This window comes from Phoca vitulina, unplaced genomic scaffold, assembly GCF_004348235.1.
Source record: "Phoca vitulina isolate PV1807 unplaced genomic scaffold, GSC_HSeal_1.0 scaffold94, whole genome shotgun sequence".
Taxonomy (NCBI): domain Eukaryota; kingdom Metazoa; phylum Chordata; class Mammalia; order Carnivora; family Phocidae; genus Phoca; species Phoca vitulina.
The window spans coordinates 2,625,449-2,651,059 of record NW_022589797.1 but is presented as its reverse complement, the minus strand read 5'-3'; the positions used below and the strand labels follow the sequence as shown (position 1 = coordinate 2,651,059).

General features: G+C 49.3%; 2 protein-coding genes across 2 annotated transcripts; both read right to left on the bottom strand.

Moving 5' to 3' along the window:
- Positions 1 to 1,033: 1,033 nt before the first annotated feature.
- On the bottom strand, positions 1,034 to 8,465 carry MYORG (myogenesis regulating glycosidase (putative)). Its single transcript, XM_032396914.1, has 2 exons — positions 8,286 to 8,465; positions 1,034 to 4,796 (listed from the first exon to the last, which is right to left on the bottom strand). The coding sequence occupies exon 2, from the start codon at positions 4,721 to 4,723 to the stop codon at positions 2,579 to 2,581; it is 2,145 nt and encodes a 714-aa protein (XP_032252805.1). The 5' UTR covers positions 4,724 to 4,796; positions 8,286 to 8,465; the 3' UTR covers positions 1,034 to 2,578.
- A 1,387-nt stretch (positions 8,466 to 9,852) lies between these two features.
- On the bottom strand, positions 9,853 to 25,586 carry CUNH9orf24 (chromosome unknown C9orf24 homolog). Its single transcript, XM_032396794.1, has 7 exons — positions 24,990 to 25,586; positions 15,628 to 15,772; positions 13,230 to 13,342; positions 12,153 to 12,228; positions 11,708 to 11,942; positions 10,398 to 10,484; positions 9,853 to 9,958 (listed from the first exon to the last, which is right to left on the bottom strand). Exons 1-7 carry the CDS (start codon positions 25,122 to 25,124, stop codon positions 9,853 to 9,855), a joined length of 897 nt encoding a protein of 298 aa, XP_032252685.1. The 5' UTR covers positions 25,125 to 25,586.
- Between the last annotated feature and the right edge of the window lie 25 nt (positions 25,587 to 25,611).

Here is a 25,611-nt window from a genome sequence, read left to right as displayed (position 1 = left end):
GGTCAGCCACTGGTCACACATGGCATTTAACACTTGAAATGTGGCCAGTGTGCCTGAAGAACTGTCTTTTAAGCTTTATTTCATTTTAATTAATTTTACAATTAAATTTAAGAAGCCACATGAGGGCAGTAGCTACCACATTGGACAACACACGTTCTAGGCAGAGCTTCTCTTTGTTTCGTGTTTAGTGTCCCTTGTCTAAAGTAAGAGTTGATAGGAGTTACCATTTATTGAGCACTTACTATTTGCCAATTTTTGCATAAGTGCTTTACGGGCACATCTCAATGAATCCTAGAAATTCCATTGAAAAGATGAAGAAACGGGCGCCTGGGTGGCTCAGTTGGTTAAGCATCCGACATTTGACTTCGGCTCAGGTCATGATCTTAGGGTCATGGGAAGGAGCCCTGCATTGGGATCTGTGCTTAAGAGATCCCAATGAGATGAGTGGAGCCTGCTTAAGATTCTCTCTCTCCCTCTCCCTCTGCCCCTCCCCAGCTCTCTAAATAAATAAATAAAGAAGAAGAAACCGAGGCTCTAGAGGTTGGTTAAAATGGCTTCAGATTGCACAGAAACCTGGAGGGCCATTCAAGTGTGAGTTATGCTCTCCAGCCACTTAGGGAAACTTCCAGGGCCCAGCCTCGGTGTTCTGCGTCTGTGGCTGCTTCACAGCCTGTGGGGGGGGGGGGTGCCCCAGGAGGTTCATCATTGAGTACTGATTGGTGGATGCTCTTGACAAAAAGGAGAAGGAAGCTAATTCATTTACTCCCCATCTCCTGGGGACCCAGGAATCCTGGCTCCTGACATCCCATCTTCAGATGTCTCTCCTCTTGCCTTTTTCCTGGACCACAGTGTCCTTTGGGTCACAAACTTAGAGCTCAACTGGGTGCTATGTGCAAAGATTTGGGAAAAGTTTGTCACAGGTAAGCCCAGAGGAAGCCAGTTGGGCGAGGAGCTAGGGCCTGGAAAAATCCTTGTTATTTTTGTGCAAACCGCCCCCCCCCCAAGAAACAGTATAATAGTATAATAGCTACCTTTTATTGAGCACCTACTTGTGCCAGGCACTTTACATACATCTTTGCTTATAATTCCCACAACAACCTGGGAGGTAGGCATTATCATCACCATTTTACATATGAGGAAACTGAGGCTCAACAAGGTTAAGCAGCTCGCTTAAAATCAAACAGCTTATAGACACGAGTGGTAGAAGCAGCACTCAACATGGACATCCGAGAGTGCCCCAAAACTTTCATTAGGCATTCTTCACATAGGGGAAATAGAGGGGGTGGAGGAGTGGGCAAAAGGATGCATTCTTTAGGGGTTGAGGGAAGCTGAGCCCTGCCCTGTTTCCCACCTCCCCACTTTGGCAAGCCATTTCTTCCTCAGACTCAGCTGCAAAGTCAGCAACAACTCACTCTGGCTGAGGTTGCTCTTCTTAGAAAGAGAAAATGGCTGAAACGAAAGCCCTTACCCTGTTTGTGTATTTACAGGTGCTGCTGTGCCCACAGAGCTCATGTGCCGAAGCACACCACCATCAGAATGAGAACAGCGCTCCCTTTTAGGCTACACTCCTGCCAGGTATGCAGGGAGTGAAGCAGCTGAGAGATCTTGAAAGGGCTGTTTATTTCCTACTAGATTCCCAGGGACATCAACCAGGAGGGGGCCAGCTCAACAATCAAAACCTCCAATTTGCTCCCTGCCCCTCTTTCCAGGCTTATCCAGCTTCAGAAGTGTTGCGTTCATTCCGTAGATTCAGGGACACATGGTGCCTCTCTCTCTCTCATACACACACACACACACACACAGACACACACACAAAGGTTCTTGAGTTAAGGCACCAAGTCTGGCCTGCGCGGCCTTGCAAGTCCTTGCCCATAGGCCATGGCCCTGGCCCACGGCTGAGCCCATGTGTTTACATAGACGGGTAAGTGCAGTGTTAGGAGTCTCTTCACAAATGAGGGACAACGTTGATGGCTCTGTGCTCTGCCCAGTCTTCCTGTCCTCTGGGATGGGACCTCCTTTCTCCTTTTCAGTTGCCCAGACACCTCCATCCCCTCTCCCTAGCTGGGGTGGGACCAGGTCCGCCATACTTCAGGCCAGTGCTGGGAACTTTGGACCTGGCTTCCGACATCACGAATGTGCCCTTCTAAGTGTGGCAGGGGGCTATTTTGGGACCTTAAAGAGGATCAAGTCCCCACCTCAGAAGGGCAAAGATGGCCATTCAGGCCAGGATGGAGGGTAAGGTTTCTTTTTGTGCTTTTAAAACACAATCATGTGTAACAGGAAGAGAGCTGACCTTTTCCTTTCGAGTTCTCTTCCACCTCACTCCAGTCTGCAGACTGGAGTGAGTGTGGAGGGGAAAAGGGTCTTTCGGATTGTGCGATAGAATGGGAAGTTGCTTCAGCGCCCCCTCACCTGGCCCTACCCGAGCTGGCTAGAGCACATTTATGTCGGCACCCACTTAGTGGGTGGGGCAGAGGTGGGGACGTCCTTGGGATACACGATGTGGTTGTGATGGAGGGTTAAAGGCCTGCATGAAGGCAGAGGTTAGGGCTATGGGGTTCCTGGGTCCTGAGCTGGGTCAGGATGCCCAGACGAAGTAGGCGACCTCGTCCAGGTCGACGGGGTAATCGGTGAGCAGCACTGGGGTTTTGTCAAAAAGCTCGCCCTTGTAGCTGCGCCACTTGCCTGCAGGCAGGTAGACGTCTCGCTCCTGCTTGCCGGGCTCCAGGACCGGCGCCACCAGCAGCGTGTCTCCAATAAGGAACTGCGAGTCGATACGGTGTGCCGTCTCGTCACCGGGCGCAATCCACCAGAGGGGGCGCACGATGGGGTCGCCTGTGTCAGTGACCTCACCAGCCAGCTCCAGCAAGAGCGGCGCTACGAGCGAGGCCCTCAGTGCGGCAAACTTGTGCGCGATAGCCACCACTTCGGCATCATATTGCCAGGGTGGGACCGAGAACTGCATAGCGGGCATGAAGGCGGCCACCTCCAGCCAGCGCACGTAGAGCTCGCGCTCGGGCACCTCGCCCCCGCCCGCTGTGCGCTCAGACACTGCGTTGCCACCCACCATATCGGGCAGGATGAATGGGTAGCCCAGCATGCTGACAGTGAGCACGGCGGGGATGAGTGAGCGCAGCCCCAGATCATAGCCCCACACCGAGTCGCGGTCCACTAGGCGGAAGAAGCATGAGATGTTCTGTGACTGGTAGCCCACGCGGACCTCCGCCAGGGAGAAGAAGGGCAGGGCCATTTCAGTGTAGCGGCGGCTCCATATGCTGGGGTCGGACAGCGGCCTGTAGGTGCTGAAGTCCCGGGGCAAATAGCTGACTTCGCCTGCGTCAAACTTGAAGGAGGCCACCGCGTAGCGCGAGCGCAGCCGCCGCAGGTGCCCCTGGAACCAGTCTCGAGCCTCCGGGCGTGTGAAGTCGAGCACCGCGCCGATGCCGTTCCACCAGCGCACGAGCGCGGGCAGCCGGCCGGTGGGTTCGCGCACGAACAGCTCGCGTTCCACTCCCTCACCAAAGCACGATGAGTTGTAGTTGATAAACGGGTGAACCCAGAGCGTGACGCGGAAGCCGGCATCACGCAGACGGCGGAACATGTCGCTGGCATTGGGGAACTTGGTCTCGTCGAAGTCGAAGTCTCCATAGGCAGGTGTGTACATGTCATCTATTTCCAAGTGGCTGCTGTTGAATCGGTGCTGGCGGATCTGCTGGGCGAAACGCTGCACTTTGTCCTGGTCCACGGCACGCCCGTAGAGCACCCACGTGGACCAGATGGGGTCCCGGAAGGCCTCGGGTGCTGGCACCCTCGAGGGCTTGTTGAAATAGCGCCGCACCATGTATTTGTGGATTGAAGTGACGTCGGAGCCGACACACACGCGGTAGCTGAGCTCCGGCGCGGCAGGGCGGCCCGCAGGTGGCTTGTAGGGCGTGTTGTGGTAGCGTGCCTGCAGCCGCAGCGAGCGCTCCGTGCCGTTCCAGCCCAGGTGGAAGGGCACGGAGTCGTTGACCTTGATGGCAGCTGCACGCGATGACAGCCAGTAGCGCTCGAGGATGCCTCCGAATGCGGCGCCGGAGGAGTAGACATCGCTGGTGACGAAGGGCTGAGGCTCCTGCTGGCCGTCCAGGCGGATGGGCCAGTGCTGGGTCCTCATCTCGGCACCACCGTACCAGTGTGCCGCCGCATCGCCCAGGAACATAGCGTGTTCCACCTCGCGCCCCGGAGCCGCCTCCTCCCAGCGCACGCGGTAGCACATGACCGTATCCTTGGGCCTCACAGTCTGGATGAAGAAATGCAGGGGGCGCCCATCGGCTGTGCGAGAACAACCGAGGACCGCGCCGTCGCGGCTGCAGGAGTCGAGGTCCAGCGCGCCTGAGCGGAAGGCCAGGCGGAAGACCTGCTCGCCCTTCTGGTTGCGGATGGAGAAGCCGCCTCGGTTGAGGTCCAGCAGCTCCGCGCGCAGGCGTTCCGCTTTGCGTAGAGAGGCGCTGTAGTAGCACCAGGCCACCACTGCGGCCAACACCAGCAGCAGCCCCAGGACCGCGGAGCCGAGGAGCGGTTTCAGCTCTTTGGAGGGCTTGGGCTTGGCCGGCGAGAAGTTATCAGGCAAGAAGGTGTACATAGCTGCAGCTGGGATGACCTTGGGGCTCTTACGGTTTGCGTGGCTCCCAGGGCGGCGGCGGGGGTAGGCTTGGCTCTCCTCCTGAGGGTTCTGGGGCATGAGCCCCCAGTTAGGGAAGGAGTGGGCAGTGGGACCACCCGACAAAGCACATCTGAACCTGGACTGCCTGACTCTGGAAGGGGAAGAGAGAAGTAGAACTGAGCTTTCTCATTCCACAGTATTTCCCTTTGCTGCATCAGAAAGAGGAAGTGTGTATTTGGGGAAGGTTGTATTCTGGGATATAAGGTCTGGGACATAAAGGCTTGACCCTTACCAGGACCATCTGTATGTGTCTAAACCACTCTTTTTTTTTTTTTTTTTTTTAATTAACATATAATGTATTATTTGTTTCAGGGGTACAGGTCTGTGATTCAACAGTCTTACACAATTCACAGCGCTCACCATAGCACATACCCTCCCCTCTAAACCACTCTTTCTCATGAGCGCCAGTTTTTGCCAAAATTAGTCAGGACTCTGGTTGGGGAGGGGCAGATGGCATGCATCCCCATTTTCCTGGTGGAGAAACAACCCAGACAGGGTCAGGGAGCTGTCTAGGATCACAGAATTAGCCAGGCTTCCTTGGATCATACATGGGGGCAGTTCAGGCTGAGGAGCAGGCGAGGGGTCTGGAGAAGGCCATGGTGGGAGAGGGAAGATAATCCAGCCAGCTCTTTAAGATCTTTAACAGGGCAGTAGGCTGGTTTTCCTGTCCCCACAGGGGGAGAGGAGAGAGGAAGGGGGAACATCTCAGGCATGGAATTTAATCTTGAGTCAAAAGCCAGATTAAATCTGGAGATTAGAGAAGATACCCAAAGCCAGACGCAGTCATGGGCCTGGTTTGGAGAGAGGCAGGGTTGGGTTTGTACATTAGGGCTGGTGTAAAAAGTCTAGCATGGTGGCCATGGTGACTTCTCAGGTCACCCTCTCTTTGCTCTCAAACTCGACCCTGTTCTCAGCAATTGATCACCAAGTCCATTTCCCCACCAACCTTCCTGCTCTCCTCCTGGCAACACATTTGTGGCCAGCTACCTCCTGGCTTTGTCTCCACTATGCACCCACTCTCCTCTGCCCCTGCCCTACTTTGGGCACTGTCATTTCTCCCATGTATCATTGCAGTACTTCCCCAATAGGCCTCCCTGCTTCCACCTTCTTTTTCCCCAATGCTCACAGCAACCATGGCGATCTTTTTAAAGCACTTTATGAGACAGTATCTCTTCCTACTTTAGAGCATGACCCCCAGGTTTAAGTTCAGAAGTATAAGCTTTGCAATTGAGGGTCAAGGCATGATGTGGTCTCATCTGCTTTTCTGATTCCATTTCCAGCCAGGCCTATCCTATGATCACCAAGCTCATTCCTTCCCTAACCTAAATCCTTCAGCCATCTGCTCTATGAACTTTCACCTACCCACACTGAACCAATGTCTCTCCCCCACCTATCAGCTCTCCAAGGAGTGGACACCCCCTACTGCACACATAGACTCTCATATACTGTATGTTAAACATATGACTGCAGAAAAAACCCCATAGACTTGGCGGGGGGGTGGCGGTGTGTGTCCCAATCTGCTGCCCAAGGCCACTGACCATATCTCAGCCCTCAGGGCAGAGTTCAACAAAGAAATAGCACCAGCCAGGTGCACACACAGACATACATGCTGCCAGCTAGCCAGCTGCCCATCTGTTCCAGCTGGGAGGAAGGAGAGAGGGAGACTGGCAAACAGTAATTAGCCTCCTCCCAGATGCCAGTGTCTGTCTCTAAGTCCTCAGCTACTCCCAAGGAGATGCCAGAACTGCTCAGGGTCCTCACCTCCCCCACCTCTCCCACGAAGAGACTATCATCAAGAATGACAGGTGCAGGGTGCCTGGGTGGCTCAGTTGGTTAAGCGTTTGCCTTCAGCTCAGGTCATGATCCCAGGGTCTTGGGATCGAGTCCCACATTGGGCTCCTTGCTCAGTGGGGAGTCTGCTTCTCCCTCTTCCCCTCCCCTCTGCTCATGATCTCTCTCTCACTCTCTCTCAAATAAATAAATAATCTTAAAAAAAAAAAAAAAAGAATGACAGGTGCAGACCAGAATTTTTATCTCAGATATCAATATACAGCTCACTACAATGCCTCCCCCCTCCAAGGACGTGTTGTCTTAGGGCCTCATTCTCTGTGCTCCCTCCCCCTAAATCCCTAAGCTGGTCAGTTCCAGCTGGTCTGAAACAGCCTCTTACTCCCTGCCTCTCATCCCATACAACTTAGCTTTCAAAACCCCCACCCCTCTATTGCATCCCCTACCTGTGGGTACAGGTTAGAAAAGCCCTCCTGCAGAATGCACACAGTAGCTTTTAGCTGACGCCCTCAAGCTCAGCAGAACCCAAATGTGGCCTTAGGTGGTCCAGGCCAGACTTGCTGTATATTCATATTGATTCATTCAGGACAACCAAGGCCCCATCCTGGGCACTGAGGGAATAAGGGGTAAGGGTCCATATCTGAAGAGGACAGAGAACCCCTCATCCTCAAAACTTTCATATTAAGTCAGCCCATCTCATGACACTGGAGGCATGGAGAGGCCACCAAGATGACCTCAAAAGCCATTTCCAATAGGTTCTGAGAATCTTAATGTTCTAGGATTCCAAGGTTTTTTGGTGAAGGACAGGGGCCCACAGTCTTGGGCGCCCACTCCATGCAGGCCCTGTGCTGGTCTCTCAAATGCCACCACAGCATCCAACCCTAACAATAATACTGAACAAGAGGCATAGCTGTAGTGCCCATTCTACAGTCGAAGAAACTTGCCCAAACAGAAAAAGGAACTTGTTTGAAGTTACTAGGTGGCAAGGTTGCCTAAATCCAAAATCCCAGCTTAACCCTCCACAGCATAATTTTTAGGAGATGAGAGATAAATGGTCTGACTGGCAGTCTGAATGCAGCAGAGGAAAGGAGCTTTGTGAGTCAGAGGGTGGGACAGGCTCCCCATCAGGTGGGTGTGTGCATACTGAAGCCTATCTTCTCAAGGGCTGGTGCTGCTGCTTGCTCCAGAAAGGCTCCTTGGGGTGGGAAAAGGGCAATTTTAATGGTATCTGGGACCGGGGCTGTGGAGGAGGAACTGGTTCCTGTGTTAACAGCGCTAGAGACCCCTGTAATCTGCCGCCTCCGTCATCTGGCTAACCACAGGTTAATGCCGGCAGGTGGGGTCTGCCCTAGCCAAACCTTTCCCCACTTGACACTCAACCTCGGTCTTGGCTGCCAGCCCCTAGCCGGATCTGAGGGGGAGGGCCCGGCCCGGCCCCAAAGCGGGGAGGCCATGCCAAGCTGAGTCGTTTGTCGAACATAATTCCAAGGAGGGGGGGAATGTCAAAGGCAACTCGATCCAGCCCATCTCCCTGCCCTCCCCAAGGACGAGATCAGAGGGGATCGAGTGACTGCGCCTACAGCTTGGAATACTCCACCCCCACCCCAGCGCTACAGCTACAATGTCCGAAGGGACAGACTGAGGTCAAAGGGCCGGCCGCCCTCTGGGAACCGCGGCTTGAGGAGGGGCCCAGGTGTCCAGCCTCGGACCCCCTACTCATCAGTAGGAGCGAAAGTTCAGGAAGTGTGTTTCCTCAGCAACCCCCCAAGGTCCTCCCCCTGGGCTCACTCACGGCAGTGACCCCAGAAGTGGGGGTGAAGGGAGGCTCCCGAAGATTCCCTCCGAGCTAGCCGGAGTTGGGCTGCCACAGCGCGGCGCGGGGCGCTGCCTGGCTGGGAACAGCTGAGGCCCTCCTCGGGACCCGCCCCCTTGCTGCTCGGCCACGCCCCGGTCGTTCGGTCTCGCTTCGGGCCTCGGGGTCCAGCCCCGCCCCTGGCGCTCGAGCCCTCCTCCCACATTGTCACGCGGACTTGAGGTCCCACCCCTTAGCCCCCACCTTTCTCCCACTGCTCTGTGCCCACCTCCGGGCAACTCTGGCAGGCCACCCCAGTGTCTCCTGGCTCCGCCCCCTGCCTGCAGGTCCGCCCCCGCTGGGCCGTTGCTTACTGCATGCTAGCGGGGCTCTGCCCTAGGCCTTCTGGGACGTGTAGTTCTGGAGAAAGGAGCAATTGTAGAGTGTAGGGGTTCTCGCACCTCTAGGCTAAATTTGGGATGTGTATGAGGAGGAGAGAGCGGCAGGGTAAAGTGGGTAGGGTTGGCTACTGGGATTCCTTTCCCTCCAGATTTGGGCAGGTGGAGGCCATCTTGGTATAATGCTCTCATTAGCTCTTCATGTGGAAAAAGGTTCCCATATGGAAAAAGTTCTCTCATATAGAAAAAGGGTAGCGGAGTTCTGGGCGGATCACAGAGGAGGCTCAGTGCAGGGTGGATCCAATCAAAGACCCCACAGAAGGAGCCTAGTTCCACCAGACAGGAGGCCCAAGTTGTCGGTTCCTACCGGACCAGACCAGTAGTATCTGAGGTTGGGGACCTCAGTATTTTGCAATGCCCCCTCTGATCTCCCCCTGCAACACACACCCCATGGTGACACCATTAGAAATGCCCGTGCTGTGAGGTGGCAAATGTGCCCCACCATACCCCTGCTCCGTCCGAGGAGGAGTTGGGCGCAAAAATACTAAAAATCCCAGAGATTCCAGAACACCTCACCTCTTATGTCTGGAGGGACAGAGAAAGAGGGCTTTGCTTTGTAATTTGAGTTTCTTAGTCATGAAACCCTCCAAAATTATGTTTTAGACTCTTGAACTTGGGTAAGGGAGGGCAGCAAGGATGTCTGAACATAGACTTTTTCAGGGCTGTGATGGAGACTATGGGAGCAGAGATCAAGAACTTTGGGGACAGGGACAGGTCTCTGCAGAATGGAAGACTGCGTCTACTGAGATGGGGGGGTGAGGGAACATCTAGGTTTGGGGGATACTGAACAAATGTCAGCTGGAGGGTCCTCTTGGGGTGGCCCTGCATGGCTAGGTAGACCCATTAGTTTGGGTGGAGGGAGGACACCAACCATTGTTATGTGTCAGGAGGGCACTCAGGGCCACCCAAGGGAAGTACTGAGATATGAGGGCAAGAAGGGCTCAGGGCAGGATGACTAAGAAAATGCACCTCAGTTGAAGGGGCTTCGCAGGGGCCTGAGTGACTGGCTCCTCACTGCCAGATCCTGTGGGGGTAAGGACTCAGGAGGCAGCCTTTGGGGTGAAGAGTTTATTTACTGCTCAGCCCCCTTGGCCCTGCCAGCCTGGGGTCTACCAGCAGTAGCAGTCAGGATAGGTTTCAGACACAAACTCAGGGTGGACGACATAGTTGTTTCTCTGGGGGCCACAGGTCTTCTTGAAGTGACTTGTGTCCCATCTGTGGGGAGAAATGGGTCAGCCCTTTTGGACCCTCATAGGTCTGATTCCAATTCTCAATGCTAACAGTATCCCAACATTTTGCCCCTAATATTGACCCCATGCTCCAACACTGACCTCCTAAGACCTCAGGTTCTACTGTTAAATTTCTGATTCCCAATACTGGCTCCATAACATTAATTTCTTCTCCTCTACTTCAAGCCCTGAACCTAATGCCCTGATCTCTTGACTCTGGGCCCCACTGCCAACCTGTAACCCTTGGAGGTCAGCCTCAACGCCCTCTCATGGAGGGTGCTCCAGTCCCTTGCCAGCTTGGACGACCCCATGACACTAGCGCCCCCTGGTGGCATTTTCTACTCAGTGCATCGCAGCGGACAGTTCCCGCCCCAACTCGTCCCCGCGTTCCCCGCTGCGCCAAACGCCATTTGCGCGGGACTTACCTAAGGTTCGGACAAGGGTTGTATGACGGCGGGGGAGTTATAACAGCACATTGCATTCCGGGCCGGTGCTCGTAGGGCAATACACTCCTGGAGGAGGAAGTGGTGGGCAGGGAGAGGTCGGGCCTCAAAACCCAGACTAGGGCTCTGAGCGGCGCTCTTCCCCTCGGGCCTCTTGGCCCTTCAAGACCCCATCGAAGCTTCCCCTCTGGGAAGATGCCTGAAAGTCCCTATCCTCGTTAGGCCTGGTTTCCGCTGCCCAGGCTGGGCTGTGGGAGTACGCTGGATTGTGTGTGTGTGTGTGGGGGGGGGCGGGCTCCAGTCGTTGAAGAGCTGGGAGCCCCCAGGTCCTCTCCATTGGAGGGCAATTATTCCAGCACTAACGACATTTCTAAGGCTCAGGCACTTTCTCGCTCCCCCCTGCCCTTGTGACGGATGAGACTCTGCCTCGCACAATTAATCAGACTTTCTGCCGGGGAAGGGCGGGGGGAATCACCGTGGGGTAGGGGCAGGATCTAGGGGACCCCCCCCCCCCCGCCACCTTCCTCCACAAGCTCTCTAGACCGACGCGGACTTTGGAGTTCTCCCGGGCTTGGCCCGCCTTGACTGCCACCTGGTGCAGGGGGAAGGTTGCGCCGCAGTCTGGGTTGTAGCTGAGCGCTTGGGCCTCAGTTTCCTCAGCAGTAACACGCTAGGCTGTCTACCTTCAGAGGTGGTGTGGGGCTCTAAAGCCAGGACCCCTCTGGTAATATGGTTACCATTTCCTTGCTCACATAACACCCGGCAATGACCCTGCCCATCATCGACGGTGACCTGAGACCCAGGAACTGAAGCCGCTTTTTTGAGGACACCTGGCACTCCAGAGGCTAGAACCTGCGTCTCTAGGGCCGGGTATCCAGGTAGGGAACCAGGTGTGGGAAAGGGATGTGACTGGTGTGTGGGGTGTCTTCCTCAAAACAAACAAACAAACAAAAACCCCACCTTCTGGCGGGGCCTCCAGAGCTAGGTTGACCTTGAGCCCAGTTCGGACGGAGAGGGCCGGGAACCTGGGGGAATCTTAATGCAGGTTCTCCGGTCTCAGCCGTCAGCTCAGGCCCTGGGGCCGGAGGGCGGGAGAGGACAGGGCCCAGTAAGGGGATAGAGGCGGCGGGCGCCGGGGTAGGGTCTGGCATAGAGGCAGAGCAGAGCTGGAACTGGTGAGGGATGGGGCGCGCACAGCTGGGGTGAGGCTGGACTTGCGGGGGTGGGGTGGGGTGGGATGGGGGGGCTTGTTGGGGGCGGGGCCTGCCTAAGGCGGGAGCGGCCCTGCGAACCTTACAGTCGGTTCCTCTTTGCACAAAGGCCGGAAGCGGCGTTCCGTGCAGGGTGCTCCGGTGACGTAGTAGTCCATCCCACGTAGACAGTAGTGGCGGCCGGAGCAAGGGCTTTCATAACCCTGGAAGGGCAGGCGGCCGGGCAGAGGATCCACGCACCCGCATCGGGACGTGATGTGCGGCAGCGGCTGGTTCCGTGACAGTGAGTTCAACATGTTCACCACCACCTCGCGCTCTGCTCCCGCGGACCCAAGCCGGGGAGACCCGGATACAGAGTTACAGGAAAGGGAAAGGACAGGGTCAGAGATAGGAAGAGATGGAAACAAAAACAGGGACAGATAGAGGAGACAGGGTCACAGCCCCATCTTTGGCTTCTGCCGCATCCCCCAGGTCCCATCCCATCGTCCTTCTGGTCTACCCCACTACTGCCCCCACCAACTGTTACCATAGGCGTTGAGTCGTTCCGGCTTAGGAGGGCACTGCAAAGGCATTCCTCGAACAGCTGTCTCCATTCCGACCTCCTGAAAGTGGCACACATGCTACCTCAAACTCTGACCCGGAAGAGTTCCTCCTTTTGGGGGTCTTCCCTGAACACCCAGACCAGTCCCAGGCCGTGTCTTCTCCCGCCTTCCAGATGCTCCCCTACTCTCCCAGCCTCGGAGTGTTTAGGGTTGTCACCGGGCAACGCAACGCGGTTACTCCGCCTCCGGGGTCGGGGGAGGGGGGATAGGAAGGAAAGGAAATGGAGCTATAGGTGGATGGGGTCTGGACCTAGGCCTCAGGCACCCCTGCCTCAGCGTTTGCCTTTGATTTTACTTCTCTTTGTCTAGCTGACTCTGTGTAGTTATGTCTTGGAGTGTCTCTAACTGGGGAGAGGTAGTGTCAATATTATAATATTGCCTTCCCATCAGAATCACCTGGAGGACTTGTGAAAAATCCTGATTCTTGAAGTTCTGATTCAAAAGGGTTCAGTCAACCCGAGGTCAGCCATCAGCTACAGTTAAGAACCTCTGCTCTGGCCTCCCATCCTCTCAAATTTCCTCTTTCCTCTGGCCTGGGCCTGCAGCTGGGCTCCTTCCTATCTCCTTGGAAGACTCTCCTATTATCTATCTGTGCTGCAACTGGGTGGCCTTGCTTTCCCTTCTCTTGTCCTTGCTCACATCACAAAGGAGGGAGAGTGGAGCAGGTAGGCTCAACCTATCATTAGCCAGACCATGTGGGAAGGGGCCAGGTGGCAAGCTTCAGGAAGGTAGCAAGTCAGGGAGTGCACACTCACTGTGTCCCCACAGAGCCCAGCCAGAGATTGGGATCCGGGGGATCTGGGAGCTGTTCACACAGCTCCACTCCTGGGCTCCCCTGTCTCCTAGAAAATACAAACCCTAGTTTCACACTTGAGAAAGAGCCCTGGAGCATTGTTGATGGGAAAGGGATGAGGAACTAATGGTGAAATATCAGTCACTGTGGTTTAGCAGTGGAGGGAAATGTGTGTCCCAGACCCCAGGTGTCTGGTCACAGTAGATACCTTAGGTAGCCGGGGAAGGCATGTGGTATATTTGTTCCAGCCGGTGCAGTTGTAAGGTCCCATCCTCCATGTGTTATACCGGTCACCACAGAGGTAGTATGGGGTCCATTTGTCTATTTGATCATAGGGGTGGAAACACAAAACATTGTTACTCCTTATTCTACCCCAGGATCTGCGTCCCCCTAGATGTTTCTCCTCTGATCCCCAGCACAAAGCTGGACTCTTACTAATATCCCTCAGGCCAGTCAAGCCCAGCCTGGCCCCAGATTTACACACTGAGATGCAGCCCATTTCTCACCTAGGGCAAGTTTCTGAGTGGGGTCTGGATCCTTTGAGCCCATCACTTTGCATCCTGGGACCACCTTCTCTGAATCAGCCTACCTGAAAATGGATCCTCTTCCTCTTTCCTCCCTCTCATTGTCCACATCCAGGGTCCAAAGTTTGCTTATTCTGCCTCCTTAAAATCACTTGAATCTATCCCCTCTTCTCATCCCCCATGATCTCACCGCTGTATCTCTGCAGTACCGTAACGAGGAGACAATATCATGTCATGGTTAATAGAATGGACTACACAGACATTTGGGATTCAAATCTCAGCTCTGCCAAATAGCTCTGTATGATCTTGACTGAATTAATTTCACTGTGTCTTAATCTCCTCAATTTTAAAATGGGGGTAATAGTATTATCTACCTCATAAATTGTTGTGAGATTTAAATGAGTTAATACATGTAAAACACTTAGAACAATGCCTGGCACATAGAAAACTATTACTACTATTGGCCTACTAACCTCCCTACCCCCTTTTGAAATTCTACAATCCAATCTCTACATAGATTTTCACAAATGAAAATCTGACCAAGACACTTCCTTACTTAAAATCCTCCAAAGCCCCACCCACCCAGTCATCTAAGTCTGTCCTAAAGACCCTCCATGATCTACTACCCTAACAGTCTGAAAGAACACATGTGCAAGACACCAGGAAAGGAGGTCTGGGAGCCCTAGAGGAAGAGCAGGTGTATATATGTGTGGGGCAGGGTGTTGGGATTTGGAGTTCTGGATTGGTGAGTTGGACATATTAAGTTTGAGGTGTTTGGGGACATTCAGGTAAAGTTGACCATAATCAGATGGAGAGTGGAATTCTAGTGAGAGGTCAAGGGTAGAAATAAAGACTTAGAGTTGTTGGTTAAGACACTGGTTAGATAAAATGGTCTCAGGAGAAGAATAAGGAGAGAAAGGAGAGAAGAGAGCTCAGATTAGCACCCTGAGGAACCCCACATTTCCAGAATGGGGGAAAAAGAGACCTAGGAAATTGAGGCATCAGAGAAGCTGAGAAAGGAAGGAGTATCAAGAAATAGAGGGTGCCTGAGTGGTTCAGTCGGTTAAGCGTCTGCCTTCAGCTCAGGTCATGATCCCGGAGTCCCAGGATGGAGTCCCACATTGGGCTCCCTGCTCAGTGGGGAGTCTGCTTCTCCCTCTGCCCTTCACCCCTCTGTTGCTTTGTTGCTCTGTTGCTCTCTCTCCCAAATAAATAAATAAAATCTTAAAAAAAAAAGGAGTGGTCAGAGCGTGAAATGCATAATGTAGGTCTCATTGATTGAAGAGTCCCTTGGATGCGGTAATTAGAACTACACAAGAGCAGTTTTAATGTTTGAATGTAGGAGATACAGACTCCCAATTTCAATTGGATAAATATTTATCATCAATTAATTCAATAAACACTTATGAGGCCTGGTTATACTAGATGGAGGGGCACAGCTGTGAATAAGAAAAGACTCTGCTCTTTTGGAATGTACAGTGAGGACATCACAAACACCTGACCAAATGGGAAAGATAATTTCTCATAAGGTGTAACAAGGACTGAGGAAGTAGAGACTGTGAGTATAGACTATGTTTCTAAGAATCTTGGCTGTGAAGGGGAGGAGCAAGAGAGAATTTTTAGGCAGGAAGGGGTTAGAAAAGGCTTCCAGGTCAAGGGGAAAGAGGTGTGGTGGGGCAGAGAGATGCAGGTGAGATGGAGAAACTGATGGAACAGGGTCGCTAAGAAGATGGGAAAAGATGCCCCTGGAATATACCTGGAGGGATTTGTTTGGAAGAGGTTAATACTCCCTCCATCTCTTTAGGGATAGGACCCAGGCCTCTTCTAGTTCTTTGGCACGAATAGGAAACTCCCAAAAGGCAGGGCCTGGATCTCCTCCTTCAGGGTCAGGGTTAGGGTCAGGTCAGGTGGTTGGGAGTCAAGCTGGACTGGAGATGATTGGAGAAGCCCAGATTATGGGTGGGGATAAAGTTGATATGGGATCAGAGTGGAGGTCAGGACTCAAGTTGGGCTCAGGTTAAGGGTCACTGTTGAAGTCTCTGAGTGGGGTCATTGTTGGGTAGGTAAGGGGTGAGGTCCTACCTTCCTCTTGACAGAGCCAGTATTTCTCAGGAAAGTAGGGGTGGCCTGGTATGGAACCCTTATAGCTGTAGTCCTGCATGGCACATTTGACCATCTTCTGCAGGGCTTCAGGATCCACGTGGTGCTGCATGGTCTGAGTCAGGCCCTGGGCAAGGGGAGAGGAGAGGAGAGGAAATGACTAAGTGCATAAAGGCCCCAGCTTTGGTGTCCTGCTGGACTCAGATCCAGTCCCTATTGAGAAAGTCAGCCCAATTGGGTGTCCTCCCTATGCCAGAGGGATCCCCATGCCAGTCTTGACCCCCTCTGCATAGTTTTTTGTTTGAATCACACTTTCTTCCTTTCTTTCTATCCAAGGCTAGGGCTTGGAGCCAGGCATTTGTCCTCAGAGTGCTTTTCTGATGTTCTCATTTCTGTCCTTTCCTTGACTGGGAGCTCTTTAAGGGCAGAGCTGGGTGTTCCTGTTTCCTTGCAGACTGTGTGCTATCTGGGAGCACGGCCTGGGTCTCCCCAAACAGACCAACAGTCCCCTGGTATAACCTGGAGCCTCAGGAAAGCCTGGCTGCCCTGGGAGCCAGCTGCCTTATGCAGGTGTTTTAGAAGGGAGCGCTCTCTGGGAATTTGGCACCTTGAAGGAGATGAAGGATGGGGCTGGAGGGACACCTAATTTAAAATCTCATTCCTGAGGGTGCCTGGGTGGCTCAGTCATTGGGCGTCTGCCTTCGGCTCAGGTCATGGTTCCAGAGTCCTGGGATCGAGCCCCGTGTGGGCTCAGCGGGGAGCCTGCTTCTCCCTCCCCCTCTGCCTGCAGCTCTCCCTGCTTGTGCTCACTCTCTCTCTCTGTGTCAAATAAATAAATAAAATCTTAAAAAAAAAGGAAAAATAAATAAATGAGAGGATTTAAAAAAATCTGATTCCCTGACTCCAACCTGACCCTGATTCTACTGTGGCTCTGATCTTGGCACCAATATCACCCTTGACTCTGACACTCACTTTTCTTATCCTACCCTGACCTTTTTCCTGATCTTGGTTCAGGCCCTGGGTTCCTCTGCTTCTTGGGGTTTACCTTGTCTTATCTCCTTCAATCCCTTATTGGGCTAGATCTGTGGAATTCCTGATTAAGACCTACCTCTGGATCTCCCTTGTCCTCAGCTGAGGGCAGAAGGAATGCCAGGTTAGTTGTAAACCAACAGATCTCTGCAAGCAGCTGGTGTAAAAAGGCAGCTGGGTCACAGGGGTGGGACACCCAGCGAAGTCAGAGACTAGAAGGGACTTCCTCACAGTGGGCAGCAAGGTGCTGGGATGGTGACACAGCTACCCTCATTTCCCCCTTATGATCTAAAGAGCAAAGGCTTCTCTTGGCCAAGATGAGACCTGGTGCTCCTACTGCCCTGAGAGCCACTCAGCTGAGGGCTTTACTGGATCTCTGTGCCCAGCCGAGGTTTTGTTTTGTGGGCAGATCCTGCACAGTCATACTCCATATAGGTGAAAGAGCCACATGACTTGGCATTCCCTTGACCTTTACACATAGACACACACACACACACACACACACACACACACACACACCCAGTCATTTAGGAGAACTCATAGACGTCATCAATTTTCCCCTTAGAGGCTTTCCTCAGATGTCTGTATCTTTGATTGTCAGCTCATGGTTATGAGTAGGAGACCAAAAAAGCTTAGTGGAGGCTCTGAGCTGTGTATGGGTGGGCTTCGTCAACCAAGAGCATCATTGTAGGATGGTCTGGCTAAACCTATTTTTGTCAAATTCTGTCAGTATCTGTAGATCTTCCCTCTTGGGCTGATCAGATTCTTCAGAAGACACTCTCAATCTTTGGCCTCCGGGTAGTGGCCTGGCTACCAGTGTTCTTAGAATCTAGTGGAGAAGAGGATTGCGGGGGGGGGGGGGGGCTGGCATTCAGTATGTGGAGGTTCACCTGTATTTAGCATGGTACCCTGCCCTCAGCTGGGCCTGGTATCCCCAGTCCTGAGATCCTTGCCAAAAAATTAGCCTTCTGATTTTTGCAGAGATGGGACGGGCAGTCACCCGTGGCATGGAATAGAAGAGGGGATTAGTGGGCTTAACTGATTTTTTAAAAAATATATTTAAAAAATTATTTATTTGAGAGAGAAAGATAGAGTGTGCCCATGAGTCAGGGAGGGGTGGGAGAGGAGCAGAGGGTGAAGCAGACTCCCTTCTGAGCAGGGAGCTGGATGGGGGGCTTGATGCGATGTGGGGCTCAGTTGAGGGGCTGACTGACTGAGCCACTGAGGCGCCCCGGTTTAACTGCTTCTTAAACAGCTTTCAAATCATCCTTATTTTAGCTGCAGTCCTGTCCTATCTTCAGTTCCAGAGAAGCCTAGTATTACCAATTCCTGAGCCTTTTTGAAAATTCTGCAGTTTTAGTTGAATTATGTCTTGTGTTTCCCACTGCTGGCTTTGGATTCAGCTTTCTCAGATCTGCGGTCAGGTACTAGTTATTGATCATACTTTCTAGCTTCTGAAATTTTGTAGCCATTGTCCTTTCTCTCTCACTAGTTTTGTGAGTTTATGTGTCAAATATCCATTTACAGGTGTTCTAGAGGGTTTCAGGAGAGAGTCAAAATACGTATGTTCAATTTCAACCCAGAAAATTAGAGTTGTATATTCTATATACTAATCTTTTGTCAATTACATGTTGCAAATATCTTCTCTCAGTTTGTGGCTTGTATCTTCATTTTCTTTATAGTGTCTTTTGATGAAAAGAAGTTCTTAATTTTAACATATATGAATTTATTAATCTCTTCTTTTATGTAGTACTTTTGTGACTTGTTTAATAAATACAACCATACTCTCAGATAATGGAGATAATGTCCTATATTTTCTTCTAAAAGCAAATAGTTTTACTTTCCATAGTTAAGTCTTTAATCTGTCAGGAGTTGCTATTGGTGTGAGTTAGGGATAAAAAAAAAACTTTTCTTTTTATCCATCTGGATAACCAACTGTCCCATTGAATAGTCTATCTCTCCCCACACCGCCCCCCCGCACCAATATATAATGCTATTCCAATTCTGATATATCTTTTCCCATAGCTTTACTTTCAGTCATCTCTGTTGTGTATTGTTCCATATATATATGGCCCCATATCTGATCTGTTTCATTCTCTATCAATCAATTTGGCTATTCCTACAGTAATACTATGCTTTATAAATGTTTGTCACTCTTCTTATCTACATGCATGTTATACCTCTCCATTTATTTATTTTTTAAGCAAAGTTTTATATTATCCATACAGTTTTATACACATTGTTAGATTTCTACTTACTGTTGTTTTTTGCTAGAATGATATACGTGTGTGTGTGTGTGTGTATTTTATTTTTTAAAATTATGCTTACTGGGGCACCTGGCTGCCTCAGTTGGAAGAGCATGCGACTCTTGATCTCGGGGTCATGAGTTTGAGCCCCATGTTGGGTGTAGAGAGTACTTAAAATGAATAAATAAATTAAAACTTAAAAAAAATAAAATTATGTTCCCTAAATATTTGCTGTTGAGGTAAAGAAATGTGATTGACTTTTTATCTTATATTCACCCAACTTTCTAAATTCTTATTCTAATAATTTGTAGATGCTACGTACACAACTGTATTGTCTGTGAATAATAAGTTTTTTGTATTCCTTTCTTACCCTTGTATCTTACATGATATTGTTTTCCAAAATACAACTTATCTGATATTGTTTTCTAAATTTTGGCACTTTCCTTAAATTTCACAAATTAAAAATCATAATTATTTTCCATTGACATTGGTTGCTTAAATTTAACTCACGTTTACCAATTTCTTAGCTCACCATTCCTTCTTGCATCTCAGACCTTCCTTTTGTGATCACTTTCCTTCTCCCCAAAGTATATCCTTTAGAAGTTCCTTTATTACAGGTCTGATGGTAGTAAACATTTTCATTTTGTTTGCTGTAAATGCCTTTATCTTTCTTTTGTTCTTGAAAGAAAGATACTTTGGGCGCCTGGGTGGCTCACTCAGTTGAGTGTCTGCCTTTTGCTCAGGTCGTGATCTCTAGGTCCTGGGATCCAGCCCCAGCGTTGGGTTCCCTGCTCAGTGGGGAGTCTGCTTCTCCCTCTCCCTCTGCCCCTCCTCCCTGCTCGTGCTCTCTTTTGCTCTGTCTCTCAAAAAAATAAATAAGATCTTAAAAAAAAAAAAAGGAAGACATTTAGACAACAATTTTTCTCTGTCTGTTTTTAAGGTCATCTCTTAAGCTGGTGTTGGGCAGTTCCCACTGTGAGATACTGATGTGTGAAATTCCTTCTATTTATTCTATATCTATGGAGTCATTTCTTTTATTAGTTCTGGAAAATATGGAGCCTTTTTCTCTTCAGATAATGCCTGTTCTCCTTTCTGCTCTATCCTTCTGGGACTCTGAGTAGATGTGTATGAGATCTTCTCCTTCTGTCTTTCATATTGCCTAATGTTTTTTTCATATTTTTTAACCACTTGGTCTCTGTGCTGCATTCTGGGAAATGTCTTTCTCTCTTTCATTTCACTAATACTCTTTTTTTTTTAAGTTTTTATTTTAATTCCAGTTAGTTAACATACAGTGTTATATTAGTTTCATTTGTACAATATAGTGATTCAACAATTCCATATATCACCCAATGCTTATCACAAGTGCACTCCTTAATCCCCATCACCTATTTCACCCATCCCCCCACCCACCTCCCCTATGGTAACCATCGGTTTGTTCTCTATAGTTAAGAATCTGTTTCTTGGTTTGTCTCTCTCTCTCTCTTTTTGTTTTAAGATTTTATTTATTTATTTATCTTTTTAAGATTTTATTTATTTGACAGAGAGAGAGAGCACAAGTAGGCAGAGTGACAGGCAGATGGAGAGGGAGAAACAGGCTCTCCGCCGAGCAGGGAGCCGGATGCGGGGCTCGATCCCAATACCCCAGGATCATGACCTGAGCCGAAGGCAGCCGCTTAACAGACTGAGCCACCCAGGCGCCCCAGATTTTATTTATTTATTTGAGAGAGAGAGAGAGAGAGAGCATGAGCAGGGGAAGGGGCAGAGAGAGAGAGGGAGAAACAGACTCCCCTGCTGAGCAGGGAGCCTGACGTGGGGCTCGATCCTAGGACTCTGGGATCCTGGCCTGAGTCGAAGGCAGATGCTTAACCAACTGAGCCACCCAGGTGCCCCTTGTCCCTCTCTCTTTTTTCCCCTTTGTTCATTTGTTTTGTTTCTTAAATTCCACGTGTGTGAAATCATACGGCATTTGTCTTTCTCTGACTTATTTCATTTAGCATTATACTCTCTTGCTCCGTACATGTCATCGCAAATGGCAAGACTTCATTCTTTTTTATGGCTGAATAACATTCCATTGTATACATATACACCTCATCTTCTTTATCCCTTCATCAGTCAATGGACACTTGGCTGCTTCCATATCTTGGCTATTGTAAATAATACTGCTATGAACATAGGGCTTCATGTATCCCTTTGAATTAGGGTTTTTGTGTTCTTTAGGTAAATACCTAGTAGTGCGATTGCTGGATTGTAGGGTAGCTCTATTTTTAACTTTTTGAGGAAACTCCATACTGTTTTCCAGAGTGGCTGTACCAGTTTGCATTTCCACCGACAGTGTAAGAGAGTTCCCCTTTCTCCACATCCTCACCAACACCTGGTGTTTCTTGTGTTGTTGATTTTAGCCATTCTGACAGGTGTGGGGTGATAGCTCTTTGTAGTTTTGATTTGCATTTCCCTGATGGTAAGTGATGATGAACAGCTTTTCATGTGTCTGTTGGCCATCTGTATATCTTCTTTGAAGAACTATCTGTTCATGTCTTCTGCCCATTTTATTTTAGAAAGAGAGAGAGAGAATGGGGGAGGGCAGAGGGAGAGGGAGAGAGAATCTTAAGCAGGCTCCCCACCCAGTACACAGCCTGATTCGGGACTTGATCTCATGACCCTGAGATCATGATCTGAGCCAAAATCAAGAGTCAGACATTTAAGTGCCTGCGTGACCCGCGTGCCCCTCTTCTGCTCATTTTTAAAATTAGATTATATTTTTTGGGTGGTTGAGTTTTCTAAGTTTTTTATATATTTTGAATACTAACCCTTTATTGGATATATCATTTGCAAATATCTTCTCCCATTCCCTAGGTGGCCTTTTAGTTTTCTTGGTTGTTTCCTTTGCCATGCAGAAGCTTTTTACTTTGATGTAGACTAATAGTTTACTTTTGATTTTGTTTCCCTTGCCTCAGGAGACATATCTAGAAAAAAGTTGCTTCAGCCAATGCCAAAGAGGTTAACAATACTTGTTCTTCCAATCCATGAGCAAGGAATGTCTTTCCATTTCTTTGTGTCATCTCACTGACACTCTTGTGACAGTGACACTCTTGTGTCCATGTCTAATCTGCCCTTTGACCCATCTACTGAGGTTTTGGTTTTAACACACATATTTTTTATTTCTAAAATTTCTATTTACTTCTTTTTTTTTACATTTGTCTGGTCTTTAAAAAATATAATCACTTGCTTGCTCATTTTGATGATTTCACTTCATTTAAAAAGATGTGTAATAATTATTTTGTATTCTTTAACTGTTAATTCCAATATCTGAAGTCCTTGGAGGTTTTAGTCTGTTGTTTGTTATTTCTGCTGACTGTCAATATGGTGGTTTGTTTCCTTATACCTCTTATTGCAAACTCAGATTTGATTGGCCTTACTGTGAAGGATACTTGGAAACCTACATTGAGGGGTATTTTCTACTACAGAGGATACACATTCATTGTGTGTGTATGTGCGTGTGTGTGTGTGTGTGTGTGGTAGGGCAGGGAGCCAGAGATCACTAAACTTTCCGGTTCATTTTGGAGTTTAAGATTTAGTTTCTTCACCTCACTTAAAGCTTAGACTCCTGCTTGTAGTGCTGATATTGGCATTCATCCTCAGGGCATCCTAAGTATACTGACCACTCACCTCTATGAGAGTCCAGAAAAAATAAAAGTAAATTTTTATGCAAGACCTAGTTGTTTTAAAGCAGGAGGGCCCTTGAGAGTTTCTAGATCAGCATACTGCCAGAAGCAGTATGCTTCATTCTTCATTCTTAATCCCACTGCTGTCTGGCTTTCACTCCTCTCTACTCACTGAAGCTGTCTGGCCAGATTGCTAAGGATTACTACATCCAAGAGATCCATGTCTGTGTTGACATTTGGCACTGACCTTTGTCTAAAATGCTGTCTTTGTTGGTTTCTCCTTGATTGTCCTCCTATCACCCGGTCTCCTTTTATGGCTCTTCTTCCTTTACTTACCTCTTAAATAATCTGTATTCTCCAAAGTCCATCCTTGACCTCTTTCTTATTTTTCCTTGGCAATCTCATACACTCCTATGGCTTTAGCTATTGCCTGTATGTTGATGATTTCAAAATTTGTATCTGTAGCCCAACCCTTTTCCCTGTGCTTCAGATTAAGTATATCCAACTACCTACCAGATATCTCCTGTTAGTCCTCGAATATTTTTGTCCCAAAATGAACTCCCAATCTTTTTCTAATCTGCAATTCCAAATCTCAGAACTACTATTCCTCTAGTTGCCAGAGCCCTAAACCCAGGAGTCATCCTAATCTCTCCTCTCTTCTTCATACCCAGTTGGTGACCAAGATCTATTGATCTACTTCTTAAAATTCCCTCCTATTGAATGTCAAAAAGCAGGCAGGCACTCTCATATTTTTTTGGTGGGCATGTAAATTATAACCCTTATTACAGCAATTTGAAGTGTATATCAGAAGTTTTCAAAGTGTGCATATCCTTTCTCCCAACAATTTCATGTCTAGTAATTTATCCTAAGGAGATAGTTGATGTCTACAGATGTACACAAATGATTGTACTAGCAACATTTTGTAAATAACCTAAATTTCCAATAAGATTCTTTAAACATAATTTGGTACATTCATAAAATAAAATACCATAGTCATTAAAATGACATTATAGAATATTTTTACACAAAAAAATGTACCTGATATGTGGTTATATGCAAAGAGCAAGATTCAGAGTGTTAGTATACAATGTGATGCCTTTTCATAAAAAATGTTTGCTTCCTAAAATGGCATATAATAATAAATTAACAATGGTTAATTTGGGTAGTGAGATCATAGGCCTTTTTTCTTTGTGCTTCTGAGTTATCCCAATTTTCTGCATTGAGCATGTATTTTATAATTATAAACACTATTTTAAAAATTCTCCCCTATTCAAAAAATTCCCTTTTCATTGCCACAGTCTCTCCTTATCTCTCACCTACATCCTCCTTTCCTTATCCTTCACCACCTCACTGGGCTTCCTGCCCTGAGCCCCAGCCCCTCCAATCTCCTGCCACTGTGGCTCCTCTCCCCATTGGGCTGGCCTCCCCCACTGTTCCAGTTCTTAATTCCTGGTGGATCCTTGTCCCGAGGCTGCCATTTCCCCTGACTCTTTTCTGTTGGAAGCCCCCTCCCTCAAGATCTCTTAGTAGACCTGCCCTTCAAGAACCAGGAATGCTCTCCCAATTTTCCAGCTCTTGTATCAGTACAACCACTGGGCAACCCTATTTTGTTCACTTGTCTGCTGAGAGCTCTTCACAGGCACAGCCTGGCTTTTCATTGTTGTATCTGCATTGTGCCTGGCACATGTAGATACTTGCCACTTGTTGGACGGTACACACAGATAAATTCCCTTGGGCAGAGTCACAAGTAGACTCACAGATCTTGTCTCCATTTTGTGAATGCTGCACAGACCCACTTGGCCACTCATCTTCAAGTACAGACATACAGACACAAGAAGACTGTGATATATATGCATGAAAACATGCCTATAGCACATTTTCTGGCATATCCCACAGGCAGCCTCAGGGCCTTTGCATTTTCTGATCACTCTGCCTAGAACCCTATTCTGTCAGCTAGCTCTTCATAGGGCTAGTTCTCTCTTATCTTTCTGGTCTCTGCTCAATGTCACCGTGAGAGAGAGGTCTTCCATGACCTCCCTATTTAAGTAGCTCTGCCTGGTTACTTTCCATTTCCATTACCCTGTTTATTTCCTATCCAGCATTTTGGATAATTTATAAAACTTGTTTATTTTTTGATAATTATTTGTCTCTCTCCACCTCCTACCCTAGTGGAGTAGGAGGGCACCATGAGGGCAGAATTTTGTACTATTTTATGTATTATTATAAATTCCATGCCTAGGCAAATGAATAAAATCCATACATGCATGCGTGTGCGCACGTGCACGCACATGCACACATACATAGCTACAAATAATTACAAACACGTAATGACAACCACACACTACCAGTCATTCAGACACACATGACCATTCACTCTGGCCTGTCCACCCACCCAGCCTCTACTTACCGGCGTCACAAACTTGTTGGCTTCCCAGGCCCACAGAGGTGGGTCTTTATAGACCTCCTTGATAGAGGTAGGAGCCCTGTAGGACTCACTGTAGGTGCTGATGGGGGTCTTGGTCTTGCGGGAGAAGAGGAACATAGTGAGGTCTAGGGGATGCCGTGGTGGGCTCTACCTACCAAGGGCTCCTGTAAGACATCAGTGACCACTCCCTCTGCCAGAAAGCCCACACCTCCAGCCTGGCAGGTGCCCCTAGCTGCTGTGACCCCCTCCTATGGAGGATCTCTCAGCTGCCCTCCCTCACAACCTTCCTGCTCCTACCCCACCCTGCTTCCTCCACTAGGATGGGCACTGCCCATTATGATATCACCTGGCTCAGCCCCATCCCTGGGGAGGTGAGGAGATCCAATTCCCTTCCTACCCCTAGCCTCTTCCTGCCTCGAGCCTCTCAAAAGAGTCCAATTTCCAAGAGTTCAGAGGGTCCCTGGAGATCATCTAGGCCAAACTTCTCACTTTGATGAAGAGAAATGGAGGTTCCGAGACATCAAGTGACTTGTCGAGGGTCACGCAGCAGGTCAGTGGCAGGCCTGGCCTGGGAACCCATGAGTGGAAGCAGAGTGAAATGTGT

Bases quoted from the DNA above. Each gene is read 5' to 3' on its own strand.
- MYORG (XM_032396914.1), bottom strand. From the start codon at position 4,723: ATGCCCCAGAACCCTCAGGAGGAGAGCCAAGCCTACCCCCGCCGCCGC.
- CUNH9orf24 (XM_032396794.1), bottom strand. From the start codon at position 25,124: ATGTTCCTCTTCTCCCGCAAGACCAAGACCCCCATCAGCACCTACAGT. The intron at 13,343-15,627 runs GTAGGACCTCAC...ATGATCAAATAG, and splicing joins CTGGCTCTGTCAAGAGGAAG to ACAAATGGACCCCATACTAC. The intron at 10,485-11,707 runs GTTCGCAGGGCC...TTCCTCCTCCAG, and splicing joins AAAGAGGAACCGACTGTAAG to GAGTGTATTGCCCTACGAGC.